Source organism: Blastomyces gilchristii (genome assembly GCF_000003855.2).
Source record: "Blastomyces gilchristii SLH14081 genomic scaffold supercont1.15, whole genome shotgun sequence".
NCBI lineage: Eukaryota > Fungi > Ascomycota > Eurotiomycetes > Onygenales > Ajellomycetaceae > Blastomyces > Blastomyces gilchristii.
Window position 1 is genome coordinate 256,059 of NW_003101668.1, and position 13,588 is coordinate 269,646.

Consider the following 13,588-nt stretch of genomic DNA (forward strand, 5'->3'; position numbering starts at 1 on the left):
TTAGTTAGCTACTGAAACCGCTTTCAAACTAGGCGCTAGTCCGCATCGGTGAAAAGCCCAAACTCCAGATTGTCCGGAGTTTATCAGATTCAACCCGCCAGTCCAGCTTCTCGATGGCCTCATACGGCGGCGCCTTTTCGTCTGTCTAGCTGCTTGCTTTATGCTCTTCTGCTCAGGCAGATTGTCTAACGCCCCTTTCTACATCATGATAAGATACCCCACAACGCCCTGCGCATGACGAACAGCAGCTACAGCTAAACTACTCCGTACCGTACCAGCCTCCGCACATCTCCCTACCGTCGGCTCTCAGCATCCGCCACGCCTCCGGTTTTCTCTCCAAATATGTGGCGAGACCGCACTAACCTGTAAGCTCCTTGTGGCATCCAGTGTGACCGACTTCTCTTCTGACAATTCCGCCCGGGCAGATATATCTCCTACCGTCAATCCTTTGTCCATCACCCCTCGAAAAAGCCGCGATACCTCGGGCCTTGGAATGACCATGCAGACACCTCGTCAATATCAGAAGAGCGGCGCGGACTCATATCAGGTAGTGGGCTGGAAGATGACGGGGATGCTGTCATCGAAATGGACCTCCTCCCACCACGCTGGGTCGACATCCAAGATGATGTAACAGAGCTCTTAGCAGGAATCGCGCAGAAGTCAGTGCGCCTGGATAAGCTCCACCAAAAGCACGTCTTGCCTGGGTTCGAAGATGAAAATGCTAGAAGGCAAGAGGAGGGCATAATAGAACAATTAACGCAGGAAATCACCCGAGCTTTCCACGATTGCCAGCGCGCGATTCAGCGAATCGAGACCATGGTGAAAGAACAGAAGCAGCATGGGGGAGTCAGCAAGAGTGATGAGACGATGGCGAAGAATATCCAGATATCACTTGCCTCAAGGGTTCAGGAAGCCAGTGCTGGATTTAGAAAGAAGCAGAGCATGTATCTAAAAAGTAAGGGCTCCCACCATCCCTATCCCCCAGAGGGTTTCCTTACAACCCAGATCAGATCAACTAATTTTACTATTGTTGCGCAAATACAGAATTACGAAGCTTGGATGGAATGACGACACCGCTGGAGCGGTCCGCAACGCCCATACAAAACCCATATATGGATCCGTCCCTGATAGAGTCAGATGCCGACAAATCCTATTCACAATCCACCCTCCTCCAAACATCCCAGAAGCGAGTAACCAGCAACGACACCGCGATCGCCCAACGCGAGCGCGAAATCAACGACATTGCGCGCGGCATTATAGAGCTGTCTGATATCTTCCGCGATTTGCAGGCAATGGTCATAGATCAGGGCACGATGCTCGACCGCATCGATTTCAATGTCGAGCGCATGAATGTCGACGTGAAAGCGGCTGATAAAGAGCTTACAGTCGTACGTTTTTCTTGTTGCTCTATCTCCTACCGCTTGTCTTCTCTTTCCCTCCCTGCTGTCTTCAAATATATGAAAACACATTATCTCCACCATATCTACTCAAACTAAACACCTCCCAAACAGGCAACCAACTACCAACGACGCACCGCGAAAAGAAAAATCCTTCTCCTGCTATTCCTCCTCGTCGTCGGCATGTTCATCATTCTCCTCGTAAAACCAAAACGGAGCAGTACCGACTCACCGGCTCCAGCGCCAGCACCAGCCCCGCAACCCCCAACTGCACAACCGCACCAAAGAACGCAAAGGTACCGCAGAACGTTGCTCCCGTACAGCTCTGGTCATGGATCGCCAGACCCACCAACCCCCCCCTCAACATCATCTTTATTATCTTCATCACCATTATCCTCCCCCACCTTCCCATCTTCATTTCTCATTCGAAGGAACCGATTCTCGAGGGATTCCTGGATCGTTGCGCCAGATATAATAAATGTCCCCTAAATAGTAAATGATAATAATAACAACAATATAGATTACATAACGTATCTTTAGCGGGCTTGAATTATTATATCAGCTCGTCTTCCTTGGTGTTCTTTTCTTTCAAATGAAATACATTTTCGCCGTTTTTTATTGTGTCATGTCTGCCCGTGCTCAGTCTTCTCGCTCTCTGTGCCTAGTCTGATGTGCGTCGTGCCCTGTGTTTCGAGAGACAAGAAGTACTTACCGCACATATATGTACAAATGGATAGAGTGTTCGGTTCGGATCTTCCACCCGTGTCTTTACGGAAATTAACCCTTTTCACACCCTAGCGTTGACCCACCAAAGAAAAGCGAAAAAAAAGGGGGAATTCAAATAAGTTTCATAAAGTTTCCCGTGTCTTCATTTGAAAAAGTTTATGATAAAACCAAACTGACCGAGTAGACAAAAGAGCTGAAAGAAAGCCATGCGAAAAGGAGAAAAAAAAAAGCCCTTGATAAAAAAAAAACAAGAAAGGAGGGCAAAAGAGGCAACAATAGAATTCCCATGCCATCCATTGACCTAGTAAACAGTAGTAGCACCTCGTCTCCGTTCCTTATCCCAATCGCAGCTACAACCTCTAACCCAGACGCCCTTAACCTACCTATATAGGCAAGATACAAGTACAATACAATACAATACGGACCCCCAGACTCTAATACTTGTTACTCTCCTGCCTCAACAGCTCCGCAACATCATCATCCAAGTCCGCCATAACGTCTCCCCCAGCAGCAAAGCCCGGATACTCATCCTGCTGCGGATGCGGATGCGAAACTTTGCGCTTCTTCGCGCTCGATCCATTCGTGTCCGCGTTTGTAGTTGCGGGGAGATCTGTGGGGCCCTGCTGTGGTCCACCAGGTCCATGTCCATGTAGCGCCGCGAGAGTTGAGGATAGATCCATAGCGGTAGGCATGGTTGGTGTTGTTGCGGCTTGGTTATCCACAGCGCCTTGCTGTGGGAGGAAGGGCTCTGTGAGGTACTGGTGCTGTGGAAGCTCGGTTTGGCCCGGCTGAGTAAAAGTGCCAATCCCTGTCGTGGGCTGTTGCTGATGGTTATGATGCTCCGCATTGCCCGCTGACGCTTGGTTTCGAGAAGGGGAGCCGGTTGGCGTGAGGGCCTCGACAGGTGGGGGTGTCAGCGCCTCGACGACGGGACGCTCAGGCTCTTCGCTTGGTTGAGTTGGTGTTGTCGTTTCCGCACTACCAGTATCATTCCCACTGCCATTTCCCTGTGGCGCTGGCGAATTCTCCACCGATAAGCCGCGCATTATAGCGTCTTCAACGTCCCGCTTCCTACTCTCGGTCTCCATTTTGCGTGCCGCCAGTTGTTCAACCTGCGCCTGTTCCTTGGATAACGCTGCGCGGTTCGTGTCTAGAAGCTTCTCAAGCCCCTGAATCAAGCTCTGGCGTGACTTGATGATTTCTGAAACGGAGCTTTCTGCATTTGCGAGGGACTTTAGAAGCTGGCTTAGACGTGCGGCGTGAACGGGGGGTGTGGGGATCTGGGCGGATGGGTCGTTCATTTTGTCATATTCGGTGTTGGCAGCTGTGATGGCGGCAGTTGAGGCGACAGTTGCTTTGGAGACGGCCGTCTGTAGTGGGGCTAGGGGCTGTAGCTCGGATGGAATAGACCCAGGCGCGCTGGCGAACAGCGAGCCGCCCAGCAATGGTTTTTTGCCGGATGATTTAGATTTGTCCACCTCTGCAGGGAACCGGTTAACAGGAACGGCGGAAGAGTTACAAGGGGAAAGTTGAAGGACAAACCATCAACCCGAGCCTCTACGGCCTGCTGAATAGGTTCCTCAAAAATATTCCGTTGTCGCCAAACCTCAATTACACGCCTTAGCTTTCGTTGGATATCATTCGAAGCTCCCTTAAACGCGACTGCAGTCGCATCCGCGATGATCTAGAGGAGGTAGTTCAGCACAATGGACAGATGTATAAAATAATAACAGAACTGCAGGACATCAAGGCAAACCTACTGGTGAGAAGGCAATGAGAAAATCCTGCTTCCGCTTTGCTTTAGATTGTTGTGCGACCTCTTCCAGCCGGGTAAGGGGCAAAAGTTAGCATGTCTATCTCCTCTCCCCCCCCCGTGACGTCTCGGAACAACCTTAGATTGAACCCACCATTTGCTAAGTATATAAGATTCAGGCGCTTCGGAGGATTTGATTCGCGAAGTTTCTGTAACCATAGCTGCGCAGTGCGGTCTGCATGTCTCCTACAAAATGGCGATTCTATTTCAGCAATGTTTGCGCGCGCGGGTGAGATAGGGAGAGGGACAAGGAGGAGCAAACCTGTGGAACATGACCCACTGGGCTACCGTGACGATGGATTCCTGGGTCTCATTGAGGGCAGACAGCTTAGCCTTGACGGCGTCATCAGTGTATGACATTGTCCTGAGGAGTTTTGGGCTTGAATCCTGGTGTGGGGGGGAGGTTGGTGTCAAGCTATTTATTTATCCAAACAATGGATGAGTCTGGCGATAGTTAACACACTAGGGATTGCAAGCGGACGAGTTACGTGAGCTGGGATCGCAAAGGGTTTAGTGAGCTCAGGGATAGCAGAACTCAAGAGTTGGCGACAGATATGTAGCAGCTAGGCGTAAGTATTCACTTCGTCATGATTTGCCTTGGAATATCGTCAAGCCCCAAGCAATAAATACATAGGTTAAGGCTGTTGAAGCCACAGTCGTTGCTTGGGTCCTGATATGCTCACCGCCTTCGCTCTATGGATTTGGTGGCAGAATCCCGCCAGACAGCAACCAGCGTCGTAATATCTGTCTATCTAGATCCATCTTCCATCTCCAGTCTCCCATCTCTTTGTCTCAACTAATCGACAGAAATCTCTAGTTACTCTCTCAATATCAGTTATATTTTCCAGCATCCGCTTCTCAATTGGCTGTCCATTTCCCGTACTCCCCATCCTCCATCATCATGGCAGACCGGTTCCCGTCTCTAGAGGACTTCTCTGCCGGTACGATTATAACCTCTATCCATGCTTCCCAGAAGCCCTTTCTGACTTGCATTGTTGAAACTAAAAAAAAAAAAAAACAATCGGTCAAACAGAACCCACAGGCACCCAAGGCAGCCCGAGAGGAACCGCTACTGAGGGCGAAGACTTCCTAACGCGCGAACGTGCTCTCCTGGGCGATGATGCAGACCAGTTCGCTACTCCAAATGACCAACTCCAGACCTCTGCCACGGTGGAAGACGCTACGGAAGACGATCTGCTAGGCGGTGGAGGAGGAAACGACTATCAGCCAGGCAATACTGAGGGCGGAGATATAATGGGAGGGTTCGAATCGTCGTTTCCCGCCCTAGAATCACAGAATGAGGTACGTACTCTCCTGATGAGGGTTCAAAAAATAAATAAATGCGAGGAAAAGAAAAAGAAATTACGTTCTATGTTCTACGTTCTAATCTTATTTTCATATGCAGCAAGTTGCGCCAGGTGGGACCATCACAGGCACAAGTTCTTTCCAACCTTCATACTCCACATACAAACAGCCAGAAGAAGAGCCAGAAGCAGTCCGGTAAGTCCCCTCCAATCAACCAATCAATCAAACAATCACGGCAACAAGAACGACATCATCAGCATCAGCATCGTCTAACCCTCCCTCTCCCCTCCCCCCCCACCACAGCGAATGGCGCCAAAAACGCGACGAAGAACTCACCCGCCGCGCCGCCATCTCCGCCGAGCGCAAAGCAGCCACCATCTCCAAAGCCCAACAGGACATCGACGACTACTATGAGTCCTACAACAAGCGCACAGACCGCGCCAAGGAGCGCACGCGCAAGGAGGCCGACGAGTTCCTGGAGAACCGCGAGGATACGGCCGCGGGCGGAACCAGCTGGGAGCGCATTGCCAAGTTGGTGGATGTTAGTGGGAAGGGGTTAAAGGGGGGTGCGAGCGGGTCTGGGAAGGAGAGGTTTCGCGAGTTGCTGCTTGAGTTGAGGAAGGATGAGGGTGCGCCGGGGGCTGCGGGGGTCTGAGTGTGTTTCGCTGTTTGCGTCTTGGATGTTGGGTGTTGGGTGGGTGGGCAGGGTTTATGGGGATGCTTGTGGTGTGAGGCGGTGTTTTGGATGGACGGGGTCGCGGATGGGGTTGAGAGTGGGCATCCGTGGATGGAATAGAATGGCTGGTTTCGGCGTTGTTCATCTATACGCCGGGAAAGAAAGCGGTTCGATAATTGAAGACCATGCTTCGATTTTTGTTTCCAATAAACGGAATTAAAAAAAAAAAAAAAAAAAAAAAAAAAAAAAAAAAAGCAACACCACGACGCGGAGAGAGGAGAGGAGTAAAGAGGAGTTAGGAATCGGCTTCTAACCCACATCGATTCTCCGTCAAACGAACCCATCTATAAACGCATCCCATGCCATCATCCATCCACTCCGACACCCTATCCCGCATCATCATCATCATCATCATCCATCGTCATCATCAGCCCACTTTCCTCTAGGCACCCACTCCCTCTTGCCCCCTCCAGCGTTCTATTCTATTTTCCACCTCTGTCATCCCTAATGATCTCCTCAATTTCCTTTCTCTTTCTTCAGTAGCCCCGCCTTTTTGGTCTGTTATTTAGTTCCTTCTTCTTTTTTATTCAGTTAAAGATAGCTAGTTTCCTTTCTCTGCGAATTCCAGAATTTATTTTCTTTTTTACTTCCCTTGTCTTGCGTGTAGAATCTATTAATTGACGCGCAATGTTCAGAGAAGGGAAACAGAAAAAAGCCGTAAGACCGGGGTTACTAGGGGAGGCAAATTGGCGCCCGCAAGGAGTGTAAATATACAAAGAAAAAGAGAGAGAAAAATCCTGTACAAGAGTTTAAGCGTTGAGTCATGTCATTGTGTGCATTAAGTTATCAATATATATGTATATATAGAGAGTGAGGTAGTATGTAGTTTCCCCAAGATGCAAATACAAAAAGAACTCCATAATCTATAACAGTAGCGGAAAAGAAAAAGAAAAAGAACAAGAAGGAAAATGACAGAAGCAAAAGAGAAAAGAAAAGAGAGCAAAAAGTAACAAGGGAATGAGAGATGTGAGATTCGTATACGTATATATATGAGGTATGAAAAGGGGAAATATGCCAACGGAAGACGAAACGCAGAAAAAAGAGAAGAAAACGGATAAGAAATGAAAAAAGGAACGCAGTAAAGACCGGGAATATGACAACCCAAACCATCCAGTCCCCAGAGCGGAAAACCCTCATTCGCGGCACCTGAACCAAAAAGTCTCTCTCTCAATGGCAGAACGTAGATACCCCAAGAAGATCATCTGCCGATACCCAACACGTTCACGCGCCTTGATTGATAACCAGAGGCCCGGGGGACTCAACATAGCCTGACACGAGACACCCAGTATCTTTAGCTGCTTTGTATTGGTCTGGGCTGACTCGACGGGGAGGCTGGAAAACCCTGAAAAATATCACTGGAAAAGTCTCGACCGACAGGACAACACTGCTGTGAAACCATGAGTTCCAAGGATGAATATATAAATAAATTCGTAAATATAAATATGAAAACCTAGGGGGTTTCAATATTTGGCTTGGGGGGAGGGGGTTGGTTTTAAAAGTAGCGGTTGAACGAGGAAAGTGGTGGGGGGTAATATATGTAATATTCCAGGTCCCCTCTTGTCGGCTTTCCCGCATGCTATGTTATGCACAAATAAAAATAAAAATTGCATCAGATCATTTATTTTCCAAAAGATGCACACCGATAAGGATGCTCCTCGGAAGGAATGGGTGGACAATTTTGTCGTAAGATAGGTGTGGTGGTTGCTTGTATAGGCATCCTTGCATATGCGACTGGAGATAGAAAATATATGTAAAAAAATAAATAAAAACGAATAAAACGTATGAGACGACAAGAGAAGATGCGGGAGATAGAGGAAAAGAGGGGAAAAAAAGAAACGGTTGTCTTGTTACGCCACCACGGCAGTCAGAGGGACAGGTTTCTCAGCCTGCGGTTGCTCCTCCTCCCTAAACATTAAGCGCTTCAACAGGTCAACTGTCTTGGCGCACAATGGATCTACGTATAGAGTCCACAGGTACGCAACCGTGTACAAGACGGCGTAGAAGATCGGGAGAATGAATACAAACACCAGTCCGCCCGGTTTGGGCAGCTGAATGAGGTTGCCCTGCGCATCTGTCTTTGGGGTCGTGGCTGCGGTACGCCAGTAAGCCATCCAGACGAGGATGGTGCGCATGAGCGAGTTGTGGAGTAGGTAGACGGGGAAGGAGACACGGCCGAGGAAATTGAAGACGGGGTTCGTGAGGACTCTTTGCGCATTGCGGGAGAAGAAGATTCCAACCATAAGGATTGAGGTGCCGACGGAGACCCAGTAGCGGGATAGGTCGGTGTTGGCGGGGACGACTAGCTCCATTGACTCCTTCATTGTTCGTGACCAGTAGGCCCAGTGTGCATTGTGTTGTGGATAGCTCCATACAAACAGACCCACGAGGATGATGAGCGAGGGGACGGGTTTGGGAAGTAAGGAAGTAGCCCGAGAGCCAAGGTCCACCTGGAGCTGTGCAAGCGCGAGGCCTGCGAAGATGTTTATTCCAACGATATCTGGATTTGGGGAAAAGTTTGTTAATTTGGAGTTTGAGGGAATAGAGTTGAGAGTTTTACCGTGAGCGTTAACTAGTAGAAAGGGGCAAAAAAAAAGGGATGCTTACAATCTCCAGTAGACCAACACCAGACGTAAAGGAATCCGGTGACAAGGCGCCAATACCGTGTCTGGAGAAGCATCATGGCCAATAGCGCCAAATATACCCGGAACGAACCTTGCAAGAAATATACAAGTGTCCAGTGAGTGCCATCATATTCACCTGGGCCGGTATGCCAAAATAGAGTCAAAGCACGGAAGAGTTTGATCAGAGCCTCTCCCCAAGACGCATCTGGACCATGGGCTTGTAGGCGGATCCAGCCCGCATCAACCCGAGAGGCCATATGAAAAGCACCAAGTTGCGCCAGGAGCCAAGCAATACAGACAGCAATGGAGGTGGGCAGCACTAGGCGGCCCGAGCGAGTGAAGGTGCTCCTTGCCAGATTGACGAGGGCGACGGAGGTGTTGTTGGCGCGGGCATTTTTGACGGGGTTGAGTGAGTTGACGAAGCCGGTGATGATGAAGAAGATAGCCACGGCGCCACGGCCGCCCACGACGAGCCTGAAGAAGGGGAGTTGGAATAACAAAGGGCCCTCACCCTCTCTAATGGTGGGATTGTGTAGATACGGAACGAAGGCGGTGCAGATGTGGCCGGTAACGACGATGAAGGAGGCAACACCACGGAGGCCCTGGAGAGCGGTAAGGCAGCGTACATTATTAGACGGGGCAGTCCACACACACACAAAGATTATCAAGAGAGATAGTTTTTAAACAGATATCCATATTAGCATGAAAACCACGTACATCAACCCAATTGTCCTCCCTCTTTCTCTGGGAGGACGCCGGGGGCGTGGCTTTGCTGGGGAGGATCGACCTCAGGGAAGCGAAGGGAAAGGAGATACGGGCAAACATCGTGGAGGAGGAGAGGAAGACGACTATAATAATAATAATAATATCATGGGAAAAGCAACGCAAGAGGTAATCTCTTTCCCGAGTCCATTAATCGTAGATTATATTTATCTTCCAAGGGTTGTTTTCGGAGTATTCAGATCCTGATGTAAGGGGTCCCGCGAGGGTTCAAGAGAAAGAGGGGAAAGAGGATTGCACCAGCAAGACGCAGGGCAGAGGGCGTTCAAGGAGCGAGAGTTGTTGAAGATGAAGAAAGCAAGACGACGACGACGACGACGACGACGACAATAATAATAATATTAAATGTAGACATTGGGACCGGACGACCAGGGTGAGACAAGCCGAGATATAGGGCGTTTCGCAGAGCAGTCTAGCATCAGTCTAGCATCAGTCTTAGCACCAGTCTGGCAACTCACAAGCTCGGCCAATCTAAGTAGCAGAGAGCAAGCGCCCAGTCTGTGATTCCCCGGATGGCTTGAGAATATTTCGCAGCGTTAATAAGTTGTATACGGAGTATACTCCGTATATTATTTAATATTATTATTCCTGTCTGAATGTTCTTCCTGACTGACCCTCCTGCAACTCGGCCTAGGCGCCTATCTCTATTCCCTCAGAACTTCAGAATTCCTGTAAACTGTAAACTGTTTATTTACTGTTAAATTGTAATTGAGCGGGCCCCTGATCTACAGCACTAAAAGTATCAGATTGATTCTAATACACGGCTTGTTTCCCAGCGCAACTTAATCCGGCAATTATCCAGGATATCAATCACAACTACATAAAAAAAAAAAAAAAAAAAAAAAAAAAAAAAAAAAAAAAGAGTAAATAAACAAACACATCCAGCGAATTTTTCTGCAAATAATACCAGCACCCTTCTCTTTTATTGGCCAACGTCCATACCATACCCTCGCAAGATGCAAGAATACATAGTGATAAATAAGTTGTCGGTGGCTGACCGAGTACCAGGGGCCCTTGTAGCCAGCATGGCAAACATCCCATGGATATTGATTTTTACATCCATGGAGAATATAAGAAATAACATATTCTAGTCCCCAAGCTGGGGAAAAATTATATATATAAAAATATAAAGATCAATCAGCTTGGAATCAGATTGAGTTGCAGAACTTGGAACAAATGGGAATATAAAACGATAAAAGGCAGAGTCCAATCTAGTTTTTCCTGAAATAGTCCTTGGTGAATCATTAACTATTATAACTTACTTTCTCTTTTCTTTTTTTATCCTTTTCCTGCCCCTTTCCTAGTCATATATTATTAAAAGAAGCTCCTCTGGTTCCCGTTCCTGCAATCCTGGTATGCTGTGTGGCCCTAACCTGAACTCTCCGCCAAAGAGATAACTATGGTAATAACGAACCTAACAGACCCCAACGGAGAATAAATCGAAAAAGAAAAAGAAAAGAAAAAAGTATGATACTTCTTGATAACTCAACAAGAACTTCCCGACTTATTATCTCGTCGGAGAGCCTTTTCGAGGGGCTCTCTTTCTTTCACCTTACATAGAAGCCGAACTTCGGCAATGTCTCGGCGGTTGCCAGGCTCAGCATATTTATTCTCGTCGCTACGGTACATGTACATGTAATGTATGTACTCCGTACATCGTCGCAATTCTCCAGTGTTTGTTCACACTTCATTTACCCCCTATAAACTCGCTGTGGTGATATCCCACCCCTAGGAAATAACTCCCACGTCTCTTACTAAGGAGAAACCGCATTTTGTCTTGTCCTCGCGCGGGGTTGGGTTGTTCCAAATACAATCCCGCCCCCCAAATCACGAAAGATGAACCTCTCACCCTCCAGAAGAGTCTCGTTGTACTGCGTATTTGGGGGAAGAGATAACCATACCAAACCAAACCAACGTTGAATCTTTCATTTCCACTTATTGCTGTACAGACAGAAGAAAAACAGACACGATAAAAGACAAGCCCGGAAGTGCGGAGAAGGGAAAAAAAAAAAAAAAAAAGCCATCAGGTTCCAACACTTGGGCTATATACGAGGACTGAACTAGATTTTTTTAGCAGGGGGAGATGGATGACTCGGATTGAGACAAATCGCCCAATTGTGGAGAACGGGACTGGAACAGGAGGCTGAGACATACATAGGCTGACAAGTTACAACCTTCTCAAATAAACGTCTTTGGTGGTGGTGGCGGAGGAGGAGGAGGAGGAGGAGGAGGAAGGAAATGGCAAGAATAATGGTGTGTAAGTTACTGTACGTACGTCTAGAATGTTGTTGATTCCCACACTCTCCCACACTCTCCCACTTCATATAAAATTTAATATTTAATCAATAGGCGGGGATATGAATTTGCAAGTTTTTGGCAGCGAGCTAGAGAGAGGATGTGTGGCCTGTCTGTTAGTTAACGTACATGTACTTGTACATGTACACACAATACAGTACAGTAACGTTACCTATCCATACCTGGGCGGGCTTCATTAAGCAACATAACAATTGACGAAGAGACCTAGGATATCTGAAACTGCTGAATTGCCACAGGCCAACAGGCAACTAAATACCTTGTGGGTTGAGTTTCCTCGATCAAGCGGGGCCCGGCGTAGGCCTCTTCTAGTTAATCTCTCTATATATCTCTCTTCTCTCTATATATTATAGAAAAACCAACTTTTCCGAGTAAAATGCCCTGTAACATGACCTCACATGATATCACATGCACCCCATCAAATCCATCAATGGGATTGACCAGCCAGCTCTGCAGCCCATACAGCTCTGATATTAATCTTCATTCTTTCCTTTACAGATGTTCTCTACTGTATTTACATTCTTTATACTCTTCTCTACATTCATTACAACCTATACATGTGGAAGGTGTAAAGCTTGCTTGATTGAAAAGGTTGCTAGCTTGTGGGGTGTATACAGAAAACTTGACCTCGCTAAGTGCGCCACTTGACCTTGTTACATAATCATGACCCTGACCTCACACAATACAGTAATAATCAGTTGATAATTGAGTTTCAATCTTCAATTCACTCATTCATTCATTCATTCACTCAGCTCATCAATCAATCAAAGCATGTATAGCTGATTCATAATCAATTAAATGAACAGACAAATTCATATAGAATATAAAGAGATGTTTTACAGAATTTTAAAATATATTAAGATAAAAATATTTAACAATTAATTTTAAATTAATTTTGAATTGATTTTGAATTGATTCTGAATTGATTGTTAATTGATTATAATAATAAAAATAGATTCAATCTATATATTTAAGTAATTAATAATTGATTGAAAATCAGTTGATAATTAATTTAATGTAAATTATATAAATACTTACTTTATTATTAAATTTGAGAATAATTTCAGTATTAAATTAATTTTGAATTGATTTTGAATTAATTAAGAATTGATTATAGAATTGATGATAAATAATTGAGTGATTTCAAATTACAAGAAAAGATGTATTGAGCGAGGTCAGATAGTGGCACGGGCCACATTTGCGAGGTCAGCTTACATAACGAGGTCAAGTGGCGCACTTAGCGAGGTCAAGTTTTCTGCTTCCTGGCTTGTGGGAAGTTAGTTATATGGTGGAAGGATTAGTAAGCCAGATTATGTGACCTGACAATACATGCAAAAAAACACTGTAATGTGATATCATATGTATTCTACCAAAAATATTTGAATGCTCTGACTCATACAGCTCAGATCAATCTTCAAATCTTCATTCTTTTTTTTCATTCTGCTTCTTTCATATATTCTCTATAGTATTTACATTCTTTATACTTTTCTCTATATTCATTTTTGATGTCTGTGTTCATGGCATGCACTGCTAAATTCTCTATAACATGATCTCATATGATGTCATGTGCATCTCTTTGAATTCAGATGGGATTGAACAGCTGGCCCTGCAGTCTGTATGACTCTGATTAATCTGATAATGGTGATAGAGGTGATACAGAGTGGAAGAGAGTGGTAGGGGGAGAGAGTGATAGAGGCAGTAGAGAGGGTAGAGGGTGGAAGGGGTGGAAGGGGTGGTAGAGGGGGGGGTAGAGGGGGGGGTATAGAGAGTGGAAGGGGGTGGAAGGGGGGAGGGTGGAAGTGGTAGAGGGGGCTGCGCAAGCACCAAAGCCAGCGTAAGCGAGCATTTGATGCTTGTTAGTATTGATTAGTTATTGGTAATATAGTAGTTAGAAGAA

General features: G+C 46.5%; 4 protein-coding genes across 5 annotated transcripts; 2 read left to right on the forward strand and 2 right to left on the reverse strand.

Annotated features, from left to right (window-relative positions):
- The first annotated feature begins 10 nt into the window (after positions 1-10).
- BDBG_06086 (syntaxin 16) lies at positions 11-2,421 on the forward strand. Its single transcript, XM_002622860.2, has 4 exons — positions 11-365; positions 426-955; positions 1,045-1,388; positions 1,512-2,421. Exons 1-4 carry the CDS (start codon positions 343-345, stop codon positions 1,884-1,886), a joined length of 1,272 nt encoding a protein of 423 aa, XP_002622906.1. The 5' UTR covers positions 11-342; the 3' UTR covers positions 1,887-2,421.
- On the reverse strand, positions 2,194-4,577 carry BDBG_06087 (DUF618 domain-containing protein). The gene is made up of 5 exons (XM_002622861.2): positions 4,199-4,577; positions 4,031-4,122; positions 3,884-3,942; positions 3,666-3,807; positions 2,194-3,603 (listed from the first exon to the last, which is right to left on the reverse strand). Exons 1-5 carry the CDS (start codon positions 4,294-4,296, stop codon positions 2,558-2,560), a joined length of 1,437 nt encoding a protein of 478 aa, XP_002622907.1. The 5' UTR covers positions 4,297-4,577; the 3' UTR covers positions 2,194-2,557.
- On the forward strand, positions 4,434-6,829 carry BDBG_06088 (clathrin light chain). Its single transcript, XM_031722456.1, has 4 exons — positions 4,434-4,877; positions 4,970-5,238; positions 5,342-5,436; positions 5,545-6,829. The coding sequence occupies exons 1-4, from the start codon at positions 4,838-4,840 to the stop codon at positions 5,894-5,896; spliced, it is 756 nt and encodes a 251-aa protein (XP_031579682.1). The 5' UTR covers positions 4,434-4,837; the 3' UTR covers positions 5,897-6,829.
- On the reverse strand, positions 5,046-11,857 carry BDBG_06089. 2 transcript variants are annotated; one of them, XM_031722457.1, is made up of 4 exons: positions 11,533-11,556; positions 9,316-11,438; positions 8,582-9,200; positions 5,046-8,474 (listed from the first exon to the last, which is right to left on the reverse strand). In XM_031722457.1, the coding sequence occupies exons 2-4, from the start codon at positions 9,421-9,423 to the stop codon at positions 7,825-7,827; spliced, it is 1,377 nt and encodes a 458-aa protein (XP_031579683.1). In that variant the 5' UTR covers positions 9,424-11,438; positions 11,533-11,556; the 3' UTR covers positions 5,046-7,824. The 2 variants fall into 2 exon arrangements, with proteins under 2 accessions (XP_031579683.1, XP_002622909.1); XM_002622863.2 differs by having other exon boundaries at positions 5,181-8,474; positions 9,316-11,857.
- Positions 11,858-13,588: the final 1,731 nt, after the last annotated feature.